At 44.0% G+C, this 12074-nt stretch overlaps 1 protein-coding gene across 12 annotated transcripts in view; it reads right to left on the minus strand.

Moving 5' to 3' along the window:
• Positions 1-5571: 5571 nt before the first annotated feature.
• Positions 5572-12074, minus strand: part of KRCC1 (lysine rich coiled-coil 1) — a 40622-nt gene continuing 34119 nt past the window's right edge. For 11 of the 12 annotated variants that reach the window (XM_074197038.1, XM_074197127.1, XM_074197120.1 and 8 more), the window contains one exon: positions 10224-11533. In XM_074197038.1, coding sequence (XP_074053139.1) covers positions 10762-11533 — 772 coding nt within the window. In that variant the 3' untranslated portion in view covers positions 10224-10761. Of the gene's footprint in view, positions 10151-10223; positions 11534-12074 lie in introns of those variants that run through there. The other variant, XR_012470809.1, reaches the window with a different exon arrangement.

Consider the following 12074-nt stretch of genomic DNA (forward strand, 5'->3'; position numbering starts at 1 on the left):
TCCTGCAAACGATCTTTATGAAATAATCTAAGGGTGGAGACAGAGAAAGCCCTGGGGGGGTGGGACTAACTAGGATCATATAAGGAAAAATGAATGGGAAAGGATGACAAGAATTCTGATGGGGACTAAAAAGGGTTATGAATTGCAATACCTTGGGCTTAATTAAAGTATTCATCTTGTGCTTAGGGGAGGCAGCATTTGAGGATGGATGACCAAAGAGCCAGATCTTAGCATGAAGAGGACCTGGCTTCAGAAGCCTCAAATTGCCATCCTTTGTCTGTGCAACCCTGGGCAAATCCTTTCACTTTCTAGGGCCCCAGGTGGTAACTATTAGAGTTCTCTGACCCCCCCAAGCAGCAAAAGAAGCAAAACAAATCTGAAGTCACCTTCATATCCAACAATAGGGGAATCCATAATTAAATTATGGGAATCTTCTAAGGCAAAGACAAGTCTGAGGAATCTAAAGAAATCCGCAAGGGGCTTCTGATTACAAGAACAAGATTAGACCATATGTCCATTTGGAGATAACTTGCTCACCTAAATCCCAGGAAGGGAGTTAATGACTGATAATGAAGATCTTGGGAGTTTGGAATTCAATTTCCTGTGTTGGAATTTCCAGCCCCCCCCCCCCCCAGTCAAAGCTTATGTGAAGTTAGGTCAGTCTCTATTTCCCTGGACCTTGGTTTCCTCAGGAAAAAAAGGGCATTGGATGATCTCTATATTTAAATCTTAGGGTTCCCTCCCAAAATTACTTTTCTACATTGGAATGTGTACAGGGCTATCCTGGATGCTTCTGGTATTGGGTGAGTGTGTGTATGGCATACGAGGGCACATCCTTAAACATGATCAACCTCTGGCTACTTCCAACTGGTCATGTGTGACTCTATTCAGGTTTTTCAAGAATGACAAAGTAGCTGGTAGCACACTGGACAGGACACTATGCCAAGTCAGGAAGACTTGGTTCAAATCCATCATCAGTCTCTTCCTGTGTGACCCTGGACAAGTCACTTAAACTCTGTTTCCTCATCTGTAAAATGGGGCTAATGATGCCATGCCCTCCCAGGGTTATTGTGTGGACCAAATGAAATGATTTTTGTAAAGTGCTTGGGCACAGAAAACAAATCTTGTTTTCTTCCATCATCCCCTTATTGGCCACTGACTGGAAAGAAATGAAGACTTGGTGACTCTTTAAATCCCTCAGTTGACATTTTCCATCTAGAGGTTGTGTAAAGACTATTCTAGTTTATGGGAAGGGAATGGAAGAATATTGCAGCCCTTCCTCCCACCTTGCCCCAGTGACTGGCCCCAGAGGGCAGAGGACCTGAGTCTGGGCCTGAGGGCCCCTGGCTGCCTTTTCTGTTTTGCATTTCCTTTTCTGAGTTGGGGTTACCCAGCATAGTCCCCAAGATGGACCCAGCTAGGCTTTGAAGCAGAGGTTGGTGATCCTGGGGTCCTCGATCAGAAATGCCTGGGGGCAGGAGGAGAGCCTGGAGTAGATGGTCACTAACTGGAGACTGAGCCCACAGCCTGCCCTGGCTGGGCTGAAGACACCCATCTTGAGGAGGTCAGAGTATAGTGGGGGGAGATGTCGCCAGTCCTCTTCAGCTGCCCTGAGAAATGGGGCTTCTCCCCAAACTGATGTTTGTTGCTTGCTTGACTTGTTCCAGTTCTTCCCTCAAGGCTGCTCAGGAGAGCCTTTGGTGTCTGTGGAGGGAACCTAATTCATATGATCTCTTGAGTAGCCTTCTCTTTTTCCCTCTGGGGAGACCACAGGCATGAAGCCAAACTTAGGCTTAAGTAATTGGGTCCTGTGTATGAGAGCCGCCGAGGATGAGGAGGAGCGGATTCCCTTTCTAGGTGGTCAGACTCTCCCAGGACTGGTGTGGTTGGAGTCTGACAAGAGGCATTCCCTCAGTGTTGTAGAACCATGACCTAGTAGGCGTGTATTAGAGACTTGTATTTGCATTTATACAATCTATATGTGCATATGCATAAAGACTATAGGTATTTACTAAGCTAAACACACACATCCATGTGTATAGGACATACTCTATGTATTTAACACACACACGCATCCATGTGTAAAGCTCATACACAACTGGATATTTGGTGTGCACACACACACATATCCAAGGAGCTAATATTTATCCAGGATTTCCTATGTGCCAGACGCTGTGTCAGTCAGGTGACAATTAGGATCTCCTTTGGCCCCTCACAACAGTTCAGGGAAAAAAGCACTTTCATTATCCTCATATGACTGAGGAGATGACCTAGGCAAAGAGGGCTAAAGTGACTCGCCTCGGTCCCATGACTCGTGATGGTCGATCTGAACTCAGGTCTTCCTGATTCCAGGTCAGGCATACTGGTCAACCTAATTGCTCTGATATGTGTGTATCTATATATTAATTATATTATTAATTAATTATTATTAATTAACATATATTAAATATATACATATGCTACACACAGAATTCTAATAATACACATAATATATAAGAAACAGAAATATAGAAAATATATAATATACAACTCTATAACACAGAAATAACAATATAAATATATAACACAAATATATACATATAAATATATAACAGAAATATATACACATAAAATAAATAACAGAGAAATAAATATATACAAATATATAATAATAATACATAAAATATATTTATATGGTGTGTATATAAAAATATGCTTAGCATATGTGGATATAGAGACAGGTGTTATAAGGCATACTTTTGGCAAACAGGTGGCCTAGTGTAAGTAGGCAGAGCTGAGACCTCAGAGAGGTTTGAGCATTGTGACCGTCATGGGTCCCGGCCAGAGAAGTTTTTGCCAGCGGATCCAAGTTTTGACCCATCCCCAGAGAGTCAGAGCTGGAAGGGACTTGGGAGACCATCCAGTCCAGCTCCCAAGTGCTCCAGAGAGAAGGTGATTTGCTTAGTGTTCCACCAATGGAAAACAACACATCTTGAATCCAGACCCTGCTCTTCCCACTGCCCTTGCCCTGTTTGGGGATGTACTTGGGATGTACCTTGAGAAAGAGAACACTCACAGAACTTGTGGGTTGGAAGGGAGCTCAGTGGTCTTCAAGGCCCAGATGTTCGATGGCCCCCAAAGTGTCCACCCTGTGACATGTCTGCTTCAGGTCATCCAACATCTTCCAAGGGGGGAGCCACTGTCTCTCAGAGCTGCCCAGGCTTCTTTTTCTGGAAGTTTTTCTCCACATCAAGCTTAATTTGTCTCTTTATATAGTCTACTCAAAGTCCCTGTTCTCTTCTCTGGGACCAATCAGAAAAATCTAATCCTCTTCTGCGTGACAGCCATTCTAAGACTCGAGGTCAGCCGCAGTGACCCTCCTGGGTCTTCTCTGGGTTAAACCTCTCTCGTTGATCTCAGAGGCAGTTCTCATGGGGTGAGCCTGGGGGCCTCCTGCTTGTGCTCCACTGACTCACCTTTAGTTCATCAATGGTCCTTCCTAAAGTGGGTCACCCCCAGCTGAATACAGTTTGATCAAGGCAGAATAGAGAGGTTCTATCACACCTTGATGAAGACTAGGAATATTTAAATGATCCTCATTGTAACCCGTGTGTTGTTTCCCTGCCGTACCCCTAGTCCCCACTCTGTGGGTAGGGGTGGGAAGTGGTCACCCTCCACTCAAGAAATCAGACAGCATGGGGGTTGTTTACCCACTGGATGGAGCCGTGTGTGTGTGTGGGGGGGGGGGGGGAGGGAGCAATGTCTCTGCTGTGGGTTAACCTACCACATGTCTGGGGACCAGTACACCTGGTGCTGCTCCCATTGTGAAGCCCCTGAGAAAGGCTGCCTGTGGCGGGCTTCTTATCTCACTGGAAGGCTTAGGGGTAGAGAAGCATCTGGGGAAGATAACAACCATCTCATTGCAAGGGGTAACAGTGATAGGGGTAAAGCTCTAGGTGTCCCCCACTGGGCTGTTCCCGACATCTGGAACAATGACGTGGCGAGTGGGCAAGCTTGCCCTTGGTTCTGCCCAGTGAGTTTCCCACATTCATTGTCCATCTGTGGTCCTTTAGGATTTGATTCTGTTTACAGGAAGAGGCCCAGCATTCAGGCTCTGGAACTAAGTTACCTCGATTCAGAGGTACCGGAGCATAATGAGAAAAGCATCAACGCAGCAGCCCGTTCCAAACTATGACCTGGAGGAATCCCTCTGGTTTTCTTGGGGTCTTATGCGTTCTTGTACCACTTCCCTTGACAGGATGTGGCAAAGCAAGGCCTTGGGGCATCCTCCATCAATGAATCAGGCAGCATTTATGAGGTACCACCTAGCACCGTGCTGGTGGCTAAGGATATGGCTCCAAAGAACAAACCATCTCTTCTTACATTCCAAGGTGTCCTTGGGGTTGAGCCATAGTCTATAATCAGAGCAGCCAACATCGACATAGGGATGCTAGGTGGCATCACGGCACAAAACAGAGCTGTACCTGGAGTCAGAACTGCTCATCTTCCTGAGTTCTAACCTGGCCTCGGGCACTGGCTAGCTGTGTGACCCTGGGTAAGTCACGTCACTCTGCTTGCCTCAGTTTCCTCAACTGTCAAATGAGCGCAGAAGGAAATGGTGAACCATTCCCGGATCTCTGCCAAGAACACCCTAAAAGGGTCCTAGCTGAACTGACTGACCAGACATTTATATATTGTTCATTATGGGCCGGGCCCTGTGTACAAAGGCTTTTACCAGGATTGGTAACAATAATAAAACACATTTATGTAAGTCTCACTGGACCCGGCTCTGTGCTAAGGACTTTATGGTTGTATCTCCTTTGATCTTTGCAATATCCCTCTGAGGTAGTGTTGTTTTTGCCCTGCTGTTTTACAGAAGGGTTCAATGATGTTAAATGACCTGCCCACAGTCACAACCCATTGTCTGAGGCCACGTTTGACTTTGGGTCTTCCTACTGACAACCCCAATGCTCCAACCAATGGACCATCCAGTTGTCCCTGACTCTGGAAAGACTGACTTAGCATCAAGTCCCTGTCTCTGACATTCACTAGCCGGGTGACCTTGGACCATCTCCTTGCTTCCCTGGGCCTCAGTTTCCTCCTATGTTAAAGGGATGGTTTGCCTTGCCCATATCACTGGGATATGATGTTTGTAAAGGGATTTGAAAGACTGAAGAACTCTGATCAATCCAGTGAGCAATCATAATTTCTTCCTGAAGACCAAAGATGATGTCTCTATGCTCTCCATTTCCTGGGGTGAATGACTTGGGGCAGTTTTGGACACGGCTGACATGTGAATTTGTTTTGGTTGAATAAGAGCATTTTCTTTTTTTTCAGTGGGGGAGGAGAGAATATTATTAATAAAAACAATATGATACTAAACATTAATTTTTATATTAAATATTAAATATAAACATAATACAATGTATATTTTATATTGTTAATAAATTAAAAATAAAAGTAAATGTTATGTAATTAAAGATTCCAAACATACAATAATATATATTTAATATATTACACATGTTTAACATACAATTATTTACTATAGAAAAAGCAATTATATTTCACATTTAATACAAAATTATAATAAAAACAATCATATGGTGGATAACAAATAATTGTAAAAATTACTAAATACAACTCCCCCCATGAAACACAAAGGAGTATTTTTTCATTTTTGAAAATTATTTTTATTGACATTTGTTTTTATATCACCTTAATTTTTAAACACATCACCCCTGCCCTTCCTTAAAAACAAAGGTTCAAAAAGAAAGAGGCAGAAGAAACAATTCAATAAATGAACCCATTCCCAGTGTTTGACAATATATATGTCGTATTCCACATGTATTGTATGGGTACGGTCTTACTGCATTAATTTCTGATTATTTGCATTATTCTCATGCATAGATACGTCTCTCCCCAATTTCATCATATTTCAGGGATTTAAATTCTGAACTTAAAAAACACCAAACATGATGGGTATTTACATATATATATAAATATAAACATTATTATATCTACATATATATGGTGGAACATTAAAAGGGGATTGGGTGCACATGAAACTGCAAATCTCTATTATGCTCACTTGGCTTTTCTTTTCAAATTGTTACATCCAGGCTGGGTATTTTCAAAGCTGCCTGTCCTTCCTTTGGTTCTCTCCCATACAATAACTTCCTAGCTGGTCACGGGCACTGGAACATAGGTCACAAAACCTTTGCTCTCCTCTCTGGGTTAGGACAGTCCTCCCCAGAGGCAGGGTATTAGGATTCATGGTCTTGGGTTCAGTTCTCAGCCTAGGACAGCAGAAAGGCCAAAACACCTAAATAATTTAGAAAGTCATCCATCTGAGGAGAGAGCCAAGAGAAGGCTGCAGCCTTGGCATTTCTCTTCCAGGATGCACTTAGCTGTTGGCTTGCTCTGAGGCTATTTCTGTCCTCTTGTTCCAGTCAGTGACTAAATGGGTCAGTGTTCTGCTGGCCCAAAGAAATTGGAATCCAGGATGACTTGGCAGAGGACTAGCTTTGAAATGCTATGCCTCCAGCCTTTCTGGGCCTTCTTCCCTCTTCCTAACCACCCTGCATCACAGCAGAGGGGATTCATACCTGTCACCAATCTCAAGAATGACACCCCACCGAGCAAATTCTACTGCTAAGCCCCTGACTCAAATGATGTTCCCTGGTCACTACAGCTCCCCCCCACCAAGACCTTATCACTGATGGGGAACAGGGTTTACCCTAGAAAAAGACCTACAGAGACTTTCAGGGATCTTAGGAAGGGTCCCCGTATTCTTCCACTCCTGAAACTCCACCATTAGAAATGAACTACTTTGAATTCAGTTTTGTCACACACTTTCCTAAAAGCAGGAGAGGAGGGAACAGAGAGAGGCAGGCACTGGAACTGATGAATTAGATTACTACCAAAAAATAAACTTGGCAATGGGTTCATCCTGTCTTGGAGGAGCTCTGTTCTGACCCTGATAGTGATCCCCAGTGGCATATGTAGAAATAGATGAATCAGGTTGGATGAGAACTGAATCAACAGGATCTGGGGTTCAGCACCTAAAGTGTCACCACCCCTTATTCACCCATGAGGCAGTTATCCTGGTGCAGTCTGGGGTGATTAGACCCACTTTCTAAATGCTTCTTGCAGGCTTCTGAATTATGAAATTAGTGGTGACTGATGCTGGATCACAGCTAGTCCAACTCAGGTCCAGGGCAATTTGTTACCTGTTTAGTTGAAGAACCCAGGCCTCCCTGGAATGTGGCCTCTTGCCACACAACTGTCTCCTTTCTTCTCTGTGGCAAGATTGAACCCTCTCTCTAAATCCCATGAGTCTCATTCCTATGGGGGGGGGGAGTGGTGGAATCCTGACCTCTTCAGTGATTCTGGGTGTTAAATGGTTTAATGAGATCAACTAAACCAGACAAATTGGTTAATAAGGCATTGGGCCGCTAGGTGTCGCTGCAGTGGATAGGGTGTGAGATCTGGAGTCAGGAGGACTGTACCCTGAGTTCAAATTTAACCTCACTTACTAGCTGGGTGACCTTGGGCAAGTCACTTTACCTCTGCCTCAGAATTCCTCCTCTGTAAAATGAAACCCGCAGTATTCTTGCTGGGAAAACCCCAACAAGGGTCACAGAGTGTCAGACATGACTGAAAAGATATAAGAAAAGGCCCTAATAGCAGTTAGGGGCAATACTGAATGTAGATTCCTCTAAACTAGGTCATGAGAAACGATATGAAAATGGATTCATTAAGTTGGAGGGAAGGAAGATGCCTTGACTGAAGCCGGCTAGACGACCTCACAGAGAGGATTTTTAAAGCACAATTCAGAAGGGCAGTTATTTAATCAAATATTCAGGTATTTGCAGAGTTCTGTGTCACCATGAGGATGGGGGGTTGTGGCTGCAATTCATCCAAAGTCCCAACAAGCCATTAAGGACTGCTCAAAGTCAGTCATCTTGGGAACAAATGGAGAAATGTAAAATTCAGATGGCAATATTACTGTTGGAATTCAAAGCCCTCCACAATATGGAACCACCCTACCTTGCTAGCCTTTTCTTATACTATTTTTCCTCATCTCCAGCAAAATAGGCCTATGGTTATCTTCCAATGGATCCTTGGTGTATATGGAAGGTCATTTCTGCCCCTCACATTTGCCATGTTGAATTCTTATCTACCCACTTCTCCAAAGCCACCCCAAATACCCCAGCAATTCATCATGGCAGCAGGGATCTTTCTCCTATCTCTCTCTCTCATCTATTTATCATGTTCTCGAAGTTCTGCTATCCTGACTACAACTTTGAAAATGGTAATTTTCTCCAACTAGATGGATCTATTAGGGATAATTTGAGCACAATACGAATTTTGGGCTTGCTTATGATTTCCTACTTGAACATTTCTACCCATCTGAACCTAGTCATATAGGAATACACAAGACACAGGCAACTATCAGTTACTCCTGTTCACTGTGTGACATCCCCAAAGGCCACGCTTTGCCATTCTCTTGCATTTGGGAACTTTTCTAAGTATATTAAAAAAAAAAAAGCAATACTCATTCAACATCCCAAACACTCAAGTGCCATATTTATTGTGTATCTTTTGGTATACAGTAGAAGTTATGGGCAGAGGAAGGCTGGTATAGACCCACCTACCCCATCTCCCCATGGCATTCTCAAGTTAACAGGAGTACAGGCTGAGGAATAGGCCCCAGCCATCACCACTAGTTATTGTAATATAGACAGACTTAACAATTTAACTTTTCTAAAACCAGGCCATCATTTTTAGGCTTCTATCTTTTATTAAAAAACTGGGAAGTAAAAAAGGTTTTGTGTGCAGTGCCCTAAATCCCATTTTCCCAAAAGCTCTATAATTTTTACTGTGTGATTTTGCATGGAGTATGATTTCTAGGAATGCCTAGGTTGAATTATAAAAAAAATTGCTTGTATTTTTGCATCATACTTGATGCTTCCTACCCCCAATCTGAACTGTAAGCTGCATCTGAGCAGAGACTGTCATATACTTCTGAGTTTCCTTCCCTGCCTTGTGACCGGCAGGGTTTGTGATCACAAATAAGGCACTTTTTGGATGGGCCTAGGTTTTCAAAGGATGGGGAGGAGTAAGCCAGATGAAACTGTATTGCTCTTTAAACAAATCTACTCCCAGCATGGCCAGGAATGTTTTGGTAATTTCAAAGAGAAAATACAGGAGATGGTGTGAGTCACATCAGACTATTCCCAGAATGCAGAGGGGCTTGTTCAGCTAGAATGCTGAAAAGACTAGGAGGCAGAATCAGCATGAAGGGCTAAACTGATGCAAAGTTAGTCAACCATTGGGTTTTTCTAGGAGTAAGTAAGGGGAATTAAATGAGGGGTTGAGGAAAGGCATGGCTGGGTTGGGTTGGGCTGGTCTGATGTAGTGATGGAAAGGGGACTGGGAGGCCTGGGCACAGGAAACCAAGAGAGACAATCCTGGTCCTGCTGCCAACTTACTGAGTGACCTCAGGCAAATAGCTTAATTTCTCTGGGCCAAAGTTTACTCATGTGTCAATGATACTGAATGAAATTGATCATCGGTTCTCAAAACGGGGGGGGGGGGGGGGTCATTGAGCCCCTTTCAGGAGTTTCCTCAGGATCAATACATTTTCCTAAAAATTCTAAAATGTCTTGATTTCAAATACAGTCAACACCCATAGCTCTAACCTAGAGAAACAAATGCTCTTTGAGTTCTCCAAACCTTTTGGTTTGTGAGTGCTAAAGGGTCCCAAGACCAAGCCGTCTGAGAATTGCTGGGCCAGATGATCCTGAATCTTTCTAGCTCTAAATTCTGTGATTCTATATTCAACGGCCTTTAAAAAAACTCACACTGTGGGTTGATTTCCCATGTTCCAACGTGCCTCTCATCCCTGAGCTTTGTTTATTTATCCAGGGGGCAGACTGGGGAGGTTACGCCATCGTCTTGGGAAGCTCCCCACTCTCTCTACTGGACCACCTCATTTCAGATGCTTGGATGTCTGAGCTCCATGGCAAGAAGAGTGACTCTGGGTGGGAGAATTTCCTGTCCATGTTTCCTGAAGCATTTCATTAGGCAAAAGGATCCTCCAGTCAACCCATGATTCCCTGCTCAGGCACCAGTGGCTGTGGTGGCCAAATAACAGAGGTATGCAGTCCTAAGTACAAATCAATCAGTGAAAGATACAACTGTATTATAAAGGGAACACATAATTCATATAGAACAGCATGTAAAATTAGAATATTTTTAATATGAACACTTCCTGAATGTAAACTGACTTCTGATCAGTATTATTTACTCAAGAACATTTTGAACTATGTATATCTGAGTATATAGCCTATGTCATTTTATACTTTCAGACCTGGAAAACACACTGTAAATTAAGTCTAAACATGGAAAAAAATGCTATACTGCTTCATATATTCTCTTAAAAAAAATAGCAAAGCAAAAACACAACACCAAATCTTAACCCAAACTAACAGGAACCTAATCAAGAAATAAATTCTGAAAGGTCATTTGAAGTAAAGGATAACTCAAAGATATCATTGCCACCTGGGGAGGAAAAGTGGTCTTCCATACAAAATGAAGCAGCATTACCTGGGAAAAAAACAAGGCATTTTCATGAAATCATTTTTAGCAAATGTTAAGAGAAGTTAGTTCTCCTCATTTTAAAGTGCTGGAAAACAAGCTGGAAACCTTCAGGTGGTCTGGCAATGGCTGGGGTCCAGAGACTACATCGCCATCAGGTATCTCCCATTGGGAGCATCCTCAGAAGCCCAGGATGGACTCGTCCCATAGCATCTCCTCCTCTGTCCTCCTGGGAAGGGGCTCCTTCTTCTCTTTCCGGTGTCTCCGGTCTTCTTTGTCGGTGGCTATTTCCCGATTTCTTCTCTCTTTCCTATGCTTTGGCTTTCCTACACTGGTGGCATTTACCTCTGCCTTCCTCCTCCTGACAGCCTTGTGGTCTTTGCCTGCATCTTTGTCCTCCGTGTTCTTCTTCTCCTCTTCCACGTTTGGCTGTTCTTCTCCCTCCTCTCTCAGATGTCTCTTCTTCCTCCGGTGAGTCACTTTTGGTTTACGACCTGCTTGGTAGGAGTTTGTGCTGTTATCCGAGCTGATGCTGGAGGGGCCTGAATTATCATCCTGCTGAGTGGGGCCCAAGGCCATGAATTTTTCTGAGAACTCTTCCTTGTTGGGCTGGCAGTGCCCAAGAGATTCCAGCCTGAGTCTGCTGTCATGGGCTGGCGAGCAGTGGGACAACGTGTTCTCAATTGTTCGAGTGAGGGCTGATACTCCCCGGCAAGCCTGGAAAGTCTCAGGCATGACTCTGTGCTCAAACACTGCCATGGTACTCTGGGGCCTGACATCGTGCTCCTCCTTGTACTTGTCCATCTCAAAGTGCTCCTCCACCATCTTCCGAAAGTAAGTCTTGGGCTCCAGCCCTCGGGCTTTCTGAACCTGGATGTAGTCTGCCAGCTCATCTTGGAAAGAGTGAAAGGTTCTCTTTGAATTCTTCATTAGGTTGACAACCAGGGATTCTCTGAGAAAAGAGGAGGAGGAGAGAGGTTTGGTTACTGGGCTGCCTTGTTCAGAATGTGGCCTTTTTCAAAAGTTCACTAGGCTCAAGGAAGCAGGGAGAGCCAAAGAAACACATAGCTGGATTTGGAGCCAAAGGCTCTGGGTTTGAATTCTAGCTTTGCTAGTTACAATGCAGCCCTGGGTAGGCCACTTCCATCCCCTGACCTCAGTTTCCTTATTTGTAAAGAGAGGTTGGTCTGTGATCTCCAAGTTTCCTCCCAGCTCTAAATCCTGTGTTCCTCAACTGAGACACAAAGTCCAGAAAACAGAAGACGCCCTTGGTGTCTCCAGGTCATTCAAAAATCGACTTGACCCAGACCCCAGAGCCCTTGCTTCTGATTGCTTCCCCCATCTCTGCTCAGCAGACCCAGCTGATGCCAGGGCCAGGCTGCAGGTAGAAGGCAGTAGAGACAATGCTGCATCTGAAGGCTCAGATTGCTGCCAAAGGTGAGAGTGGGAAGACACCTGGTTCTTGGACATCTGGAGACAGGCCTGAGAAAAGG

The sequence above is a fragment of the Macrotis lagotis genome, chromosome 1 (assembly GCF_037893015.1).
Source record: "Macrotis lagotis isolate mMagLag1 chromosome 1, bilby.v1.9.chrom.fasta, whole genome shotgun sequence".
Lineage (NCBI taxonomy): Eukaryota > Metazoa > Chordata > Mammalia > Peramelemorphia > Peramelidae > Macrotis > Macrotis lagotis.